We start from the raw sequence: 18,298 nt of genomic DNA on the forward strand, positions 1-18,298 counted from the left end.
AGGGGGGGGGGTTGGCTTTGCAAGATTTATCCTAGTCAATTAAAGCCTTATGGCCCCATCTAAAGTGGACATGGTGGTGCCATTTGTTATTTTCAAATAGTTCTAGATCTAGGCCAGTGCTTTATCAAAAGCCTCCATTAGCAGGTTCATTTCTTCAAGGAGATGTGAATTTTGGTTGTACCCTCTCAGTCCTGGTCATGGCTAGAGGCTCCTAACTGGGGCTTAGTTCTTCACAAGTCATGGGCATTCCCCGTTATTGACTTCTGGCAGAAGGACTAGGTCATATCTTAGTTTTAAAAACTCAGGCATCCTTCCTTTCAGATAACTTTCTTTTCCCCAGGAGGGATTCTTTGTCCTCTGTTTTCTTGTTATGTGGGGATCCTGATTCCTACAAGGAAGCTCTGGTCTCAGACATTCCTGTTATTCCCTTAGGCAGGAGTCTTTCCCTTTTTTATGTACCGCATGGTGGCCTGACTGTCTGGACCTGTTTTTCATCCTCACATTTGGGGGAGTGCAGTGGCTTTCCTAGTTTGTAGCCTTCCTTCGCAGTCTTCAGTGGATGACGATTTTCAAAAAGATGAAAATCTGCGCCCTTTTCTGGGATGCTAGAAAAGACAGATGGGGTAGGAAAGGGCAGAGCCACCTTGCCTCTGTGTCTGTGGGGGGTGTGCAGGGAGTTTGTGCCAGTGCATACTTCCCTGGTTGAATTTCTGGTAGAGTGATGGGACTTGCACGATGGAGGCTGGGCCTTGATTACATTGTACTTGGAGATGTTGATAAGTCACAATGCCAATTGCAGAGATGAATTATGGTCAAATGGGACCCTAGGCAGGATACTGGACCAGGGCCCTACCCCGCCACCCTTCCCAGCAATTTTGGTGTCCCATTACTCGTCTCTCTTCCCCCATTTACTGTAAACAGTGTTCAAAACTGTGAACTTGCATACTATTTTTTTCTGTACTTTTGAAAGGAAGGACAGACATGTTTGTTTAATTTAAAACTTTTAATTTATTTATCCTTTGTTAACCAGGTTAGTCCAATTAAGCTAGTAGCCTCTTTTCTGGGGAGAACCCTGGTGGTATTTATACTATTAGGGGAAATTTGGCCAGGGCGTCTGAGAACTGTCACAGCATCTGCCATCAGCGCTGGTAGATGGTGCCTCGGTTTAACATTTTGTCTAAAGGATGACACACTCAGGAGTGCAGCCACTCCCCATACTGTCAGCAGTCCATCTATCTATGTGATATAGGAGTACAACCCACAGCCTTCTGCGTCAAAGGCAAGTCTTCTACCTGTTGCACTGCTAACACTGCTTTTAAATTTTATAACAAAAATTCTGATGGCTGCTAAACAAACAGCTGCTCGTTGAAAACAGACTCAACGTAAGCAGCAGTTAACTTTCTTCCCTTGAAGCTCACAGTTTTTGAAAATGCACTGAAGTTTTCATTTATTGAAAATGTATTGAAGCTCATATTCGTTGAAAGTACACCAAGCCGGTGGCAGATTAAATGTACCTTGGTCTCTGGGCTGTTTTCAAACCATGGGACCTCTCTGCATACATTTTTAGGTGCATGCATAAATGTACACATTTGATTCACCTTCCTGATTTAATGCATTTCTTGTTAAAAAAACAGCAACATTTATTATAGTGCATTTTAATTTTGTTTTAGTTTGGAACATTTGTTTTCAATTAAGCAGTGAAACAAACTATGAACTGGTAAAAATGTATCTATTTCATAACGTAACTGTAACCAAAGGATGTGTTAGTTGGTATATATAATTAAATGGAGTGGTTTTGGCATAATGGTTAACGGATTCACCTCATATACACACACAGGATACAGGTTTTGATTCTTATCTTGGATCACTGGCTAGGCTTAAAATGGCTCATCAGGGCAGTTGGCCTAGTACTAATATATGAATCTATAAGGCTGTTGTCTCCTATAACCAAGGTATGAGGTTTGAGCCTGAGCCTCCCAGTATTCACAATGCTGCTCCAAGTTTCTGTACAAAAAAAAAAAAAAAAACCGCTGCTGTAAGATTGTCGCATGTGGGCAAGTTAAAATCAATAAGGTTGCTCTAAGTTCCTCTGAATATGCTGCCGCAAGTTAAACCGATAAGCCTGCTACAGTATTGTTTCTTGCATGTTGCACTCTGCTTGTGTGTCCACTTTGTGAAAGCACTAAGATGCAGACTCAACACAGAAAGACAAGGAAAAAAGTAATAAAACTTTTACTTTTTTTTTTTTAAATAAATTAATGTTGTTGGCTGTGTTACCACCCCCCCCCCCCCCCAGCCAGAGGGCTATTGGCAGCTGCTTAGGTTGCCTAGTGCTGGATCTGTCTCTAATTGTGAACATATTCCTTGATCCCGTTCTGGGCATGCGTAGTAGTAGAAGAAGGGCATAAAGTACACAACTCAATTTCCCCTCCTAAATGACCGTCTTGCTTCTGGTTTTAATTGATCCTCACCCTTGGGAAGCTAATAAGCTAGTGGGCTCTTACCAGTACAAGAGAATGGCTCTATGGAGAGGCCAGGAGAGAAAATTGATAGAAAATGATAAAACAAAGCCTTCCATGAGACTCCAGTTGTCCCCTTTCATGACCTCAGGGGGATCCACCTCCCCTCTTTGGTTAGAGACTGCTTTCCAGATTTCTGAACTGCAGTGCAGTAGTTGGGCTTTACTTTAGACAATGCTCAGGGCTCTGCAGACAGGCTGGGCCTGGGTTCACATCCTGCTCCTGCTGCTCGTGCACAGGAAGAGATCTACTTCTTAGGATTCATCCCAGCTTAGGATCCATCAGAGAGAAACCTCTACATAATTTAATTATCTTTTTGACCTACTGCCACTGACTTCAGGTTTCCTTTATTGCTCACACCCCAATAATTTATTTTGTTCGTTCCCCAAACCCTAGCATCCCTCTGTTGTGACTAATACAAGGATGGTTTTCCTACTAGGAGAATCTGTACCCATGGTTTGGGAGGAGAGGGGGTGTCCCAGTCCTTGTATGCAGGTTCTAAGGGGTGTGTAGCACAAGGCTTCGAGTGGAACAGGACCAAGAGAGGTGCCATTGTACTGCAGCTTGCTCTCCGATATCTCTAAGCCCTGCCTCTGCATGCTGATATTATTGTTAGGCTGGATGAGAAAGGGCAGTAGCCTGAGTGTGCATCATCCTAAACCCATAGGGTGGCCCATACCTTGTTTTCCAACTTCCCCCAACCCTGACATCTCCTGTCTGACCTCCTGGTCTGTGCCACAGTTCCCCAGAGAGACCTTAGTACTTCCTCCCTACAACAGGCATGCTTCCCATCTGTGCCTGTACAGTCAAGTGCCAAAGCCAGTAATCAAGCTCTGGGCACATGGGTCATAGTCGAGGCTTTATCTCTCTCTGTGCCACTGGTAAGACTGCATTTTTCATAATTAATTTGAAGATTATCCTTGATAAGTCAGGAATACCTCCTATCTTGTGGAGGCTGTGCTTCCTAGCTAGTTTCTAGTTTTGGCAGTGGGAATCACTGGAAGTAGGGAAGGTATTTATTTTAATTTATTATTAGGTAACAGTGGGAATGCAAATTCTAATTGCTATTTCTTAAGGTGTATAGAAGTGCTAGAGAGAAGGATGAACTGGCAGTCAGAAGGGACAAGCTTGTTTGTCACTGATGTGTGATTTAATGGCATGCATCATCCCAGGGGTGTGACTGTCCATAAATGGTGGAACACTAAAAAAAATTATACCAAATTCTTATGTGTAGGAAGGTGTAATCTGCCTGTGACTGAGCAAGAAGGGGTCCACATTTTAGGTTTGCTGATATGGTAAGATTGTTTCTGTCATGTTGGTTAAGTAGTCCTAATAATGGATCTTCTGGACTATTAAGTGTAGCAGATGTAGGTTCACGCTTGTTATGCTAAAGAATTTAATATTATTCTATTGCAGCGTGACTTGGACATTTGTTACTCAGATCATTCCTAACTGTGATGCATTTTGTTATTTCTCAGTGGAGTCATTTCTTCACTACAAAAGAAAAGTAAGAAAACTCTGGTCATCTGCTCTCTCATGAAAAAGAACTGGAGGAAAAATAGAGTGCCTTTATATACTAATATAGGTTCCCCAAGGTGGTCCTATTGGACATTGGGAAGCATTCACTAAGCAGGTCCTACCAGTTGCTTTTGCATAATTCTGCCTGTTAGGAACTTGCTGAAAAAGCTTAGTTGGTACTGTTAAGTACCCTACATAAATGTACGCCTCAAGGGTGTACTTATTGAAGGTAAGCATTCTTTTGTGTCCTCTTACTTTACACATAGGTACTAAAGTCATAGCCACTGTTAACTATTTTCAGCATTGCAAACTAAAAGAAGCTTAATTTGTTAACAGTACCAAGTTTTAGACTTAGTGCAATCTAACTTATCAGTATAAGTCAAAGCTAGTCTTTACCCAGACTATTGGTTCCCCAATGGCTTTCACATGAATGCCATGTATCTTTCCTTTACGATTAGATTGATAGCATCTTCTCATGTTATTTCTGCAGCAAGTCCACCCAGGGGACCTGAAGAGCTCTGTAGAAACAGACTTAAACCGATTGCTGGACCCAGTTAGAAAGAAGTTTGATACACCTGAGTTGAAGAAACTGACCCGGGAAGCTTACCCTGAGCTAGCCAAACAAAGTGAGTAGAAAATAAACAATGAACATCTGTGATACCATACTGTTTGAAGGATGCCTTTTAGTTTAGTGCGTTGTTTACAAACTAGATTTAAGAATGCTTTCATTTTTTTATTGGACTTTGGAGGCAAGTTCTCTAATGGTTTGGTCAGCTTGATTATTTTTTCTTCCCAGAAGAGTCTTGTGATACCACACTGATGTCTAAATATGCAAAGCAATACGAATTAGTACTACATTAAGTGGTAGACATCCAGGTATTATGTGGTGCAGATGTCTGAAATGGAAAAAGGTGAATAAGATGGTTCCCTTTTGTCAAGTTAAGTAATTGTAGTCCTCCAGAAGTCACTATGCGAGTTAAAACTCTAGAAGTTAAATGCATGTGACATGCAAGCACACTTGAGGTTGATGAGTTTGTGTAAATTCATATGTAAAAATACACTAACCATTCCAAACCTAGTACAATAGAAAGCTTCTGGAAACTAAACCATTCATGTGGAATCTGAAAATGTTTAGTGGAGGCACTGCTTCTTTTAAATAAATAACCAGACAAACCAGTCACTAACCTAACTAAACATAGGCAATTTATCAAAGATGCAAAGCACATGTTCAAAAACAAATTAATAAAGCTAAAAAATAGTTATTGGAAATTTATTAAAACACTGGAGGATAGTAATAAAGTTTTAATAAATTTCCAGCTGCTGTTTGATTATTTTATTGATTAGTTTACCAAAGATGCACTGCTAATCAAACACATTGTCAAAAAATACAAATAGGAACTTGCCTTATCAGAAGCTGAAAAAACATAAAAAGGCTTTCACAGTGCACAGAAAAAACATAAAATATCATATGTTTAACGGGGACTTTGCTGTTGCACAGTGAACTAAGTATTGCAACACAGCAGTTGCACAGAAGTGACCTGGGGCAGATGTAAATGAAAAGTACAACTTCCAACAATGTGCCTAGAATGAACGTGAGAAATGATGGGAGAAAAGAAGCGCCACCATTAGTCATAAGTTTACAGTAAACTCTTTACAGTACCATACCATCAGAAATTGGCAAACTAAAAATCTGAAGTAGTTAACTTCATTTGTGCATCAACCTATGGGTTATCAGATCCGAGCAGGCAGTTTCCAACAGCTGAGATCCGAGCTCCTCCCCCCTACCCATAATCCCCTGCCATCCCTGCCTGACCTCAGATCTAGTTTGCCACGGTTATACCAGCAGCTTGATCTCGAGCTTCCAGGCCTTAGAGAGCAATTTTTCTGTGAGAAAAATCCTTCTTTTTTTAGATTTAGCTAAAGTTTGTGTGTGAAGTTGTTGAGTGTGTGTTTTAGGATAGTTACCTTAAAGTAGTCATTGGATTCCCTTTTTTTCGTATTACCCCCCCCCCCTTTTTGTGAGAGCGTTAGGGTGTGTGTGGTTTTGGGGCCTAGTGAGTGTGTTTTTAGTTTACCATGGCAGAGGCCCCCAAAACATTTTTTTTTCTAAATGTACCGAGTGTGGCCATAAGCTCTCCCCAGCGGATGGCCACACTCTGTGCGTTTTATGCCTTGGGGTTGAACACCTGTCATCTGGCTGCGCTATTTGTGCAGCGTTCAACCCCAGGGCTCTCAAGGACCGGAGGTCGTAGCTAATTCTGGCGGGACTTCTGCCCCCGGACTCGGCTCCGGTCCCCCCGTGGCTCCTGCCGTGGCTGAGGCAGCGCCTTCTGCTACTTCCCTTCCCTTGGCCGGGACTCAACCTCCCACCTTGGGCCAAGAGGATAGGGAAGCCAGAAGAGAGAAGCATCACAAGCGGTGGGCCGACGCCTCTGCATTTGCTCCGGCAGCTAAGCAGGCTTCTCCACCCGAGACCTCCGAGCAGTCTCCTTCCCGGCTCCGTTCACCCTACTTCTCGCCGAGGCCGGAGGAGGAGGAGGCCCAGTCACCTTCGAGGTCATCGAGGCGGCACTCCCATCCCGCCTCGGTGGCCTCTTCTAGGTCCACAAGAAGTTTAACTGATGCAGACTTGGACCAGATGATGCGAAGGTTCCCCCAGGCCTAGCTGCAGATGGGAGTGCTGCTGTGTCCCCCGCCTTCGGGGGGGGAGCTCGACCCCCTGTTTTGTCCCGATTGCTCCTTCCCTGACCCGCTTCCTGGGTTCGGGGTCTTCGGAGCCGACTAATGTTGGAGCCAGGGGACTGTCGGCGCTGATAGTCGAGTGCTTCGGCGCCGATGGCACCCTCGAGTCTGTTGGGTCCCTTTTCTGCGGATCTGAGCTCTCGGAGCTGAGCTTCGGATCCGAGACGGTTAGTATGCCTTCGGCTCCGTCCAGGTCGGAGCATGCTGCCCCTTCGGATCCAATCATCTCGGCGCCGTCTCGATTCCGCACGTTGGATCCAAGGGAGGGTCTGCTCTCTGATCCTAGGGAGAGCAGCTCTCCTTCGGCTTTCGACGTGGTGGAGAGGGTTCTGTTGAGGGACTCCAGGCCCCCGGCCCTAGCTACGGCCCCACCCTGCACTCCCTCTCAGATGGGCCCGACTTCTGTCACCCAGCCCCAGGGACAGCCTGCTTTTACGTCCCAGATCTTTCCCTTGTTGGAACAGGATGTGGTTAGTGAGGCCTCCTCAGACAGCCCCCCCCAAGGAAGTCCCTCAAAAAACGCAAGTTAAAAAGGAGGCACTTGGACTCCCCTGAGTCCTTACAGAGGACACGGACTTGGAGGAAGGGAAAGGCTCCCCAAAATCACCCCCCGAAGACGTCTCATTTGGAGACCTCATGGAGATGCTCAGGATTAGGGGGGGTGGTCTGCCCCAAAGCCTACCTCGGACAAGTCCATATTTCTGGAGGCATTTGAAGCAGGCCCATCTACCTCTTGGGTGTCCCCTCCAGCCGACCCCCTGGTAGACCTGATCATTACCAGGGCATGGAAAGAGCCAGACACTGTGGAGCCCGTTCCCAAGAGGCTGGACAGAATTCTTAGCCTCCCCTCGGACAGGTCACATTGGAGGAAGGGGTCCCCCGTAGATGCCATGTTGGTGGCGGCTGCCACTAAAAGGGAACTAGCCCAGGAGAGTCCCACGGTCCATCCTCCTGACAAGGAGTCTCGGGCGATGGACCGCTTGGGGAAGCGGGTGTTTGCTTCAGCCACCTTCTCGGTAAGGTCGCTGAACTATATGGCACACATAATACAACTCCAGCGGGACCTTATCAAAGAGTATGCTGGGTCGCCCCCAGAGTCCATGTCAGCAGAGGACAAACAAGTTTACTCTACCCGAATGGCCACTCTCAGGTCTATTTCCAATACCTCTATGCGGCTACTATCCCATGCTACGGAGGGAGCCGCTAGAGCTAGCGGAGCGGGCGTCGTCCTAAGGCGACAGGCATGGCTCCGCCACTGTGATTTCATGGAACCCTTTAAGGCGTCATTCGCTAATACCCCGTTTGATGGTTCTGCCTGCCCTCTTTGGCAAGACCGTACGCAACACCTTGGTCCAGAGCGAGAAAGACGGGAAGATGCTGTCTGCCGTCTGAGTCTGCTTCTCTGCTCCCCAGAGGTCCTTCTCCAAGAACCAAAAGGGACAGAAGAAGATGTGGTTCCGGAAGTCTCAGCAGTCCCGTTTCGCTCAGGACCCCCCCCCCCCATCCTTCAGGGGCAGAGGAGGACAGGGTGGACGCCGCCCTAGAGGCAGAGGGGGCCCGAAAAACTTTGGGTCCAGAGAACCTTTCTCTGATCAGCCCACGCAGCAACCCTGAGGAGTTACCCGACTGCTCCATTCTGGAGGCATTCGGGGGGGGGGGGCGTTTCTCGAGGCACCTAGCAGCTTGGGAGTCCATCACAACAGACCGTTGGGTGCTTCGGATTATATCCAGAGACTACGAGATTCCGTTTCTCCATTCCCCTCTCGGACCCGGATCCTTCCCCGATGTTCCACCCGATCAGAGGGAGGCCGCAGCCGCAGAAATTCAGCAGCTGCTAGGAAAGGGAGCAATCCAGCATGTCCCCCTAGACCAGTACAGATCAGGCTTTTACTCCAGGTTCTTCTTGGTGCCAAAAAAGACGGGGGACTTAAGACCAATCCTCGACCTTTCTCTCTTGAACCTGGCGGTAACCAAAGAAAAGTTCTGGATGGTGACCCTTCAGTCCATTCTCCCCCTCTTGCAGGAGAATGACTGGATGTGCTCCATAGACCTGAAGGACGCGTACTACCGCATCTTGATGGACAGATGGTCCAGGAGGTTTCTCTGCTTCAGGCTAGGAGCCAGCCATTACCAATTCAGGGTTCCTCCCCTTTGGTCTCACCACAGCCCCCAGGGTGTTCACCAAGGTGTTAACTGTGGTAGCGGCCCACCTGAGACTCCAGGGAATTCAGGTCTTTCCATACCTGGATGACTGGCTCCTGACCGCCCCCACAAGGCATCTACTCTGCATGGCCAGGAATTATTTTCTTCACCTAGCTCCCCGGTTGGGGATCACGATCAGTGTGGGAAAATCTTCCCTTCTTCCGACTCGGGTCATAGATTTAATCGGAGCCAGGTTGAACACAAATCAGCTTATAGCCTTCTTGACTCCGAACCAGCTGCAATCTCTAAAACTTCATGTGCAGGCCATTCTTCATTGCCCAGCCCCTCTGGCGGAATTGGTCCTGTGGGCCTTAAGGCTCAATGTTGGCAACCATCAACCTCTTGCCCATGGCGCGCCTAAATATGAGAATCCTGCAATGGACCCTCCAAGAACAATGGTCCTTCCTACATTACCCATGAGCCATACTGTTCCTCTCAGCAGGGTTTGCAGGAGAGCCCTCTTGTGGTGGCTTCAGTCTCCGGACCTCCTTTTCTATGTCCCCTCCCTTAGCCACAGTGACCACGGACGCCTCTCACCTCGGGTGGGGGGGGGGGCATTGTTTGGGCAGGACCATCCAAGGCACGTGGAACCATGTGGAGACCATGTGGAGACCTCACTGCATATCAATGTCATAGAGATGAGGGCGGTGCTGTTAGCGTTGCAAGCACTTCAGAGCCTTCTTCCCATCGGGACAATTGTGATCCAGACGGACAACATGTCGGTCATCTGGTATATCAACAAACAAGGGGGAACCAGGTCCTATCCACTTTGTCGAGAGGCCATGAGAGTGTGGGAATGGGCGATTTCTACCAACCGTTTTCTCATAGGGATGCACATTCCGGGACAGTCCAACATCCTAGCGGACAGATTGAGTGGCACTATCCTCTCGCCGTACGAGTGGTCTCTGAATCTCAAAGTAGCGAAGCAGATTTTCTCCAAATGGGGTCAACCTCATTGCCATCTTTTCGGCTCTCCCTCAAACACAAAGTGCAACAACTACTTCGCTCTAATTCCACCACCCGGGGAATCTCCAAGAGACGCTCTGGTGCATGTTTTGCCACCCAGTCTACTTTATGCTTACCCTCCACTTCCCCGATGCTGAAGATTCTACAGAAAGCCAGACGGTTAGGAAGCAGAATAATCCTCATTGCCCCATTCTGGCCTCGTCAGGCTTGGTTCCCATATCTATGGTCTCATCTGGTGAATCCTCCCTGGATTCTAGATCCCATTCCGGATCTGATCTCTCACCCATTGGGCCTGCCGGCCCTGAACCTGAACAACCTCAAGCTCATGGCTTGGTTGATCCAGTTCCACTGTTAGCTAGGACTCCCAGTATCTCTTCCCCGGTCAAAGCCATCCTAGTAGCTGCTCACAAGCCGTCTACTAGAAGGGTTTATAATAGCAAATGGAAACGTTTTTCTACCTGGGCAGAGCACAAGAACTTAGACCCCTTCACAGCTCCGTTGCCAGCAATATTAGACTTTCTGTCGGGGTTATTTGACCAATGTGCTAGCTCCTCCACAGTCAAGGTACAATTGGCAGCTATCTGTCATTACCATGTCAGATATGATCTGGGCCGTTTGATCTCGTCCAGATTATGCAAGGCCTTCTTAAAAGGCACCTTCTTACTAAGACCCCCGTTGAAGGATGTAGTCCCTCCTTGGGATTTAGTGCTGGTACTCCAGGCTTTAACAACTTCTCCCTTTGAGCCTGCAGCTTCGGTGGATCTCAAATTCTTATCCTGGAAAACAGCTTTTCTTGTTGCCATTACTTCGGCAAGAAGGGTTTTGGAACTTCAAGCCCTTTGCGCCAAGCCACCGTACTTGACCTTCCATAAAGATAGAGTATCCCTCAGGACCAATCCCTCCTTTCTGGCCAAAATTGCATCCGAATCTAACATCAACCAGTCTATTAACTTACCAGTCTTCTTTCCCAATTATCAGAATAAGGGTGAGTACAAGTTGCATTCCTTAGATGTACACATACAACTACGATTCTATTTACACAGGACAGCTGGTCATAGGGAATCAGACCAGCTGTTTGTATCCTTTGCTAAACCTAGTCTGGGGAAACCTGTTTCGAAAGTCACATTGTCCAGGTGGATTTCCCAGTGTATTCTTCTGGCTTATGAGACTTCTGGCCGGCCTGCACCTCAGGGAGTCCATGCCCATTCTACTCGGTCTATTTCGTCCTCCGCTGCTTTTCGTTCTAGAGTATCTTTGGATGACATTTGCTCAGCAGCCACGTGGGCTACATCTCATACCTTTATAAACCACTATAAGTTGGATTTGGTCTCCAGAGGGAGAGCATCCTTTGGCTCCGCAGTGCTCTGGAACATCCTTCCATGAGGACCTCCCAAGATTCAGGTAGCTGGGGACTCTGTCCCATAGGTTGATGCACAAATGAAGTTAACTACTTCAGATTAAGAAGTTATGTACTCACCATAACGTTCCATCTGAGTAGGTAAACTTCATTTGGCAGCAACAGTCCCTCCCTCTGTCCCCTTAACCTACTTGGATGTTCATGGTATTCATGTGTCATGACAGATTGTATCCAGGTTAGTCTATAGAAGTGATCCTCTTCTCTGATATTGCAGGTGTTGCTTTTAGGCAAACTCGATCTGAGGTCAGGCAGGGATGGCAGGGGATTATGGGTAGGAGGGAGGAGCTTGGAGCTCGGATCTTAGCTGTTGGAAACTGCTGGCTCGGATCCAATATGGATCCGATAACCCATAGGTTGCTGACAAATGAAGTTTACCTACTCAGATGGAACGTTATGGTGAGTACATAACTTCGTATTATATATAAATGACTACCTATATGACAGTGTAATCCATAAAAAAAATTATTGGTGTTGAGCAAGAAAACAGACAAATGCAGAACTTTAACATTAAACACAAATAGAGACTCCAGAAATCAAGTCAAAGTTCTACTGTGATGAAGCAGCAGTAGCTGCAACGGTATGCAACCAAAAAGAGCAGTAGATGTTAAAGAAATGCTGTCATACCTAATAAAAACAGGAATAAAGGAAGCCATTGAAAACTTTGGACTTAAGGTTCCACACAAGTGAAACCTTAAAAACAGATAAGAATTACAAGACAAAATACAAGTCCAGACCTAAATCCCTATACCGAAAATGAATTATAGTTTGACTGAATCAGTGCTTAAAACATATAACCCAAGACTAACTACGAATGTAACAGAACCAAACAGTTAAAAAAAAAGGATAATTTATAGACTATTTAGCATTATCCACCCACACCCACACCACTTCTACATAAGCACTTCATGGATTTGCAGCATATGGTTCAAATAAAATACTAAGGCTCCTAGCATTCACCTCAGTGGTATACTGAACAAAAGTAGCATATGAAGCACTGTTTACAAAAACTCATGAAATGGCAAGTGTACTGTAAATGCAGCTTAACTACATAAATTCCAAGAGTGGTCTTCGAACAATCAGCAGGTAAAGCAGCACAAGAATCCGTGCACTGTATCTAAAGTATACTTATTCCATTTAGCCCAGAATACTCAGAACTATAGGGTTAGTGAACATGGAACAAACTCCAGCTAGCACTCTTTGAAAGCTGTTACTTGCAGTGACAATCCTTTAAAATATTAGATTTTTTTGCAGTGCTACTGTAGTGTATACTACCAAACACAGACCCAGTAACAAGTAGTGATACAGTTTGCCTGGTTCATTGAATCAGGGGTGTAGACAGGTCTTTCCAATTTGTACTGTAAGGTCTGCTGCTAGCCACCCCCCCCCCCGTCAATGCTCTCCCAACCCTGCTTCACCCCCACAATGAATCCACATAGCCCCACCCAAAATGAGTCTTCAGACATGTCCTCAGGCACTCTTAACTGGAATTTAGTAGCAGTGATATACAACAAACCAGCCCCCGTACCACATCAAGGTAGCCATTCCCACAGAGGTCCATTCACTCACCTCACACTAAAACACACAAACACCTCACCCTCACATTCACAGCAAGCAACCCACAATCCAGTGCAAGGGGAAGCCATGAGGTAGCCAGTCCCGCAGTAGTCTAGTCTCACCAAATACCACACATACGACCAGTGGACAGTCCGACTGAGAACTGCTGACTGCTCTAGTTTTGGTACTTTTACCAACAGCATCCTTAACCATCTGCAGTAAGTTCTCCAGTGCAGTCCAAGGAGAAGCCAACTTGGCTTTTAGCTGCTCTGGTTTTGGAGCCATTCAGCAATAGCAGGCTAAACCATTCACAGCAACCAGCCTGCAATCTAATCCAAGAGAAGGCCAGCCAGGACAATGTACAACCATCCATAAATACCCAGTTGCCATCATCCTGATGTAGATATCATGTAGAACAAACTGTAATCCAACGATCATTACATGGATGAAAGTCTTTCAGCACTTGGGCGATAGATACACTTCATGAAACAGCAAACCGTTGCATCCCCTAAGAGCAGTTAATGGACCATACCTTGTTGATAAATATTTGCAAAATCATTTTGTGTGCATCACTACCATGACCAAACACCAGCAAAGCTCTCTTATGAAAAAAGGAGCACTACTTTGAGGCAAAAAAAGGTGAGAAACAAATGAAAATGGCTTGCTATCATTCAACTCGCTTCCTCACTGGAGATGCCACAGGGTACACTCAGGTAAGCCAAAGTGATCTACACCCCACCACATAAACAGCTAACAGCTGGAAGTCTACAAATCCTTCTGTACCACCTGGTGTACTTAGCAGCATACCTCTCAAACTCCTAGTGCAACAAATCTGGACAAAAGCAAAACATAATGGGAACAAAGATCAAAAATCAGATTTTAAATATTGCTCTTAAAACACATACTTGGTGATTTTGATCCCCAGTGCTTTGCCTGAAACCTGTTCCACATTCCTTACTACTGCGTACCCATAGCTCCCACTGAATCAAGGACAGACCTTAAGAGAATCGGGAATCAATCCAGAAATAGTCAGGGCCCTCAAAATATTATTATTAACATGACATTGACCGAATAAGTGTGAATCAAGATACATTTTGTTACTCTACTGTCATTATTTTTAAGTGTAATTCTCCAACTTCTCTCCAAACATCACCAGTTTTAGGGGGGGGGGTTAAGACGGAGCTAAAATTTGAGTCAAAATGTGAATCAAAATCTGAAGGTAATGCTACTCAGTGCTAGAAGTCTAAACCTCAAAATGCAGTCTCTGGAGGCACACCTCAAAATGCACTGTCTAGGCACTCCTAAAAATGGAGAACATTGATATCTGTGCAGTAACTAAGACCTGGTTCAAGGCTCCAGAGAGCACCCCTGCAATACCAGGCTACAACTCTTACCACACTTTTCGGCCACCAAACCAAGACCGAAACACTAAAGGTGGAGGAGTGTCCATATTCACCAAGGATATTCACACCTCCAGGCTAGTTGCCCAACACAATGCATCTGAAATTCTCCAGGTACAACTAACACTAAGTAAGACTGCAATCCAAACTGTAGCTTGCTACAGATCCCCCAACATGCCTAAAGATTCTCACTACACCTTTCTAAACATACTGAAAAATATTAAGATACAACCAAACACCCTAATACTGGGTGATTTCAACTATCCTGCCATTAACTGGGAAAACTACTCTGGTACCAACACCTTTTCCCAACGGTTCTTGGAATTCATAAATTCCAACACCGTGGATCAACTAATCCATTGTCCCACCAGGGGCTCCAATATCCTAGACCTGGTCATTACCAACATGGGAGGTAGATGCTCTACACCAGTGGTCATCCCCTCATTGGTCAGGTCTGACCATAAGCAAATTACCCTTGACATCCACATCCCACCCCCACCCCCTAGTAAGGAAACCTCCGTAAAAAACTTCTCCAAAGCCAACTTCAAGTCTGAAGTGACAAACTTCATGACACCCATGCAGGCGAGAGATGAAAGTTCGACTGCTGAATCCTACACTAAGGCACTGTATGAGCATATCCACTCGTGCATGAATCGTGCCATCCCAAAAAGAACCAAGATGCTCTCCTCCAAAAAAAAGGAAGCCAATCTGGTGGTCCTGTGCCATAAACAAACTATACAACAGAAGAACGAAACTGTTGCAGAAAAGAGGAAAATCCCAGGATGCAAAACCTTACCAGCCTCCGTAAGAAGCTGAGATCCCTCATAAAATCCTCCTAAGCTAGTTACAAAAATAAAATTGCCAAAGATTCCAAAGACTGACGCAAGGCATTCTGTAGTTATGTCAAGAATCTAAATGGCAATGCTCAGATATGCTCTGAACTACAACAGAATGGCATTAAATATACTGATCCCAAGGATATTGCCAATATCTTGGCAGATCAATTTAGTGCCAACTTCACCCCCCCTCACCCCCTAAAGGGCCCATCTCAGTACCAAAATATTGCCAAATTCCGGTAATCACGGCCACACAGGTATAAACCGCACTCTCCAAAGCTAAGAATACAGCATCCATGGGACCAGATGACATCCCGTGCTGTGTACTACATGAACTACAAAATGAACTGGCATCTCACCTAAGTGTCATGTTTAATCATAGCCTCACCTCAGGCTTCTTGCCCACTGAGAGGCGCACAGCTACAGTTATCCCACTCCACAAGGCGGGATCCACCTTGGATCCCGGGAACTACTGTCCCATCAGTCTGATGAGCCTGATCTGCAAGGGCGTGGAACGCATTATCATGGAACTTATAAACAAAGACACTGGCAACCTTCAAACACTGGACCCCACCCAGTTTGGGTTCATGAAAGGCCGATCTTGTCTCCTGAACCTGATTGACTTCTTCGAATCAGTCTCCAGAGCTGTGGACGAGGGTAAGGCAGTTCACACAGCCTATCTGGACCTCGCCAAGACCTTTGACACCATCCTCCACTCTGGAATCATAGATAAACTACTAAGCTGGACATAAATCCCTACGTCACTCGATGGGTTGTCAACTGGCTTACTGACAGAACCCAGACTGTAAAAGTAGCCGACTCAAAGTCCAGCTCCAGACAAGTGACAAGTGGAGTACCTCAGGGTTCAGTCCTGGGACCGCTCTTGTTTGGCATCTACTTCTCTGAAGTACAGGCCAACACTAAGGGACTCTGGCTAACAAAGATTGCAGATGACTGCAAACTGGGAGCCATTGTTAAATCCCCAAATGATGTGGATATTCTACAAAAGGGCCTTACAGAAACAGATGCTTGGTGCCAGAGCCATGGGCTCAAGCTTAATGCCAAGAAATGTATAGTTACCCCTTTGTGAAAAACCATGTACCCATGAATTACCACATAGGTGGCAGTACACTAAACACTGAAAGTGTGGTGAGAGACTTAGGGACACAGGTGGACAGTGGTCTCACCTTCGATAACCACATCACCACACCAGTCAGGAAATCCTTCTATGTGGCACTCCTCATCACTAAGGGCTTTTCATTCAGAAAAAAGGAGATCATTGTCCCACTGTACTCATCCCTCATTAGACCCATTATAGAGTACAATGCCCCATTTGGTATGTACCTCACAAGACATCTGCAACAGCCGGAAAGGCCGCAGAAATACCTCACTAAAAGAATCGCAGGCCTAAAGCAGATGCCCTATGCTGACTGTCTAAAAAATCTAGCTATACTCTGTGGCATATCGTCTACTCAGAGATGATCTCTGCTTAACATACAAGGCCATGTCAAACCCTGAGCTCTTGGACATGCTCCACTTAAAGAAATCCCAATCCCTCAGAGCCACACGCTCCAGGGATCTAAACCTTGTCATCACAATGAACAAAATGCTGGAGGGATAGGTTCCTGACCCAGAGATTCCCCATTCTGTGGAATAGACTGCCCATACATGTCAAGCAGAGTGCCTCCTTGGCCCTCTTCAAAAAGGAACCTTGACGATTGGATGAGAGAGAGGAAATTCACCTCGGGGATAACATCAGTCACCCTGCTAGACACGGGTCCAGGGAAGTAAATATTCTGGGAAGAAATATCCAGGGAATTGTTATGGCTAGGCTTGTATAGGCCCTAGGGCCAATAGCCTATTACCAACCTATGAAAATCAGAGAAGTCCCTGAAAAATGGGTGGACGGATTTTAAATATTGTTCTCAAACTTCTAGAATAACAGATTTGTGTCACTATGCATTTTCTGAAGGATATAAACAAGACTGAAACTGAAGTGCACCTCATTTAGTGACTTCAGTCTTGATTCCTCTGTTTTATTATGAGGAGCAGACCAAAGCTGAGAGACAAAAATCAAGGCATTTGCAAAAATCTGGACAATGAGAGATCAAAAGAAAGTGGTAGAATTCATATAGAAAATCTAAGCATGAAGGTTTAGTCTTGCCACAAATGTCTGTGGTGGAGCTGGTGTATTTTGGCATGTTTCTGTCTGTTTAGGAGATTAACATCTTTCCAAAAATTTTTAGGGGAACTAAGAACCTCCACATTTTTGTGGAGGAATATTTTGTGTCTATGGAATGTTTCTGTAGCCATACAGGAGATCGATATGTTTGTCCTCCTGGGGACCCAAAATTCAAGACTGACAGACTTGCCTTTTCAATCATGTCAGTCAGTTTTATGACTGCAATTCATCTTTCAGAAGCTCTTCTGTTCGGCATCACCTCTGTTCACAACATTTCTGAGTTGTAGCACTTTCTCTGTAGGGGTGCATTGTTGTTTCCCAAGGCTCCGCTAGCCCTTGTTTCTTCCCAAATATGGTATATGTCCTTAAACCATTGTGGATATCTTTCTGTTTTCTTAATGGGGGCCCATAATCGAGGGAAGAAAGCCCTATATAACATACATATATAATGCCAGTTAAGGTTTTACTTCTAGAAGATGCATGAGTTCAGGTCATTTTGTCTGCTTTGATTCAGGTATGGGAAGGGCTTTAAGTGGCTAAGCAGCCCTTGTCAAATGCATTTCTAATTCCATTGTTTTAAACTGTGGCCACTTGGTCTTCATTTCTCATCTTCACCAAAAATGTTTGCTTGGACCCAAATTCCAGAATTCTGGTCTTCCTTGGCACCCCAGTTTAATAAGACTCGGAGCCCTTGATTTTTAGCCTTCCTTCGGGTCTGACCTAGAGAGATTCATTTTTACTTGAGATTCCTTGCATTATTTTCCCACTGCAGAACTTCTCTGATGTCCGATATCACAAATAAGTACTCACCACACCAATTAACCTACAAGAAAGTCCTCCGAAGTGGATGGTTATTACTTTTCCTCCATCCCTCTGTGTCTGGATGACTGGTCCATTTAGCATATCTAGATGGAATCTTGACGCAAGTCAAGCCAGTATATTAATTTTTATGCTTGTTTTGT

At 45.5% G+C, this 18,298-nt stretch overlaps 1 protein-coding gene across 1 annotated transcript in view; it reads left to right on the forward strand.

Annotated features, from left to right (window-relative positions):
• LOC122792203 (tyrosine--tRNA ligase, cytoplasmic-like) overlaps positions 1-18,298 on the forward strand; it is a 480,316-nt gene that overhangs the window by 329,198 nt on the left and 132,820 nt on the right. The window contains exon 10 of the mRNA XM_044059934.1: positions 4,528-4,663. Coding sequence (XP_043915869.1) covers positions 4,528-4,663 — 136 coding nt within the window. The remainder of the gene's footprint in view (positions 1-4,527; positions 4,664-18,298) is intronic.

This window comes from Protopterus annectens, chromosome 1.part2, assembly GCF_019279795.1.
Source record: "Protopterus annectens isolate FY-2018-M chromosome 1.part2, PAN1.0, whole genome shotgun sequence".
NCBI classification, from domain to species: domain Eukaryota; kingdom Metazoa; phylum Chordata; order Ceratodontiformes; family Protopteridae; genus Protopterus; species Protopterus annectens.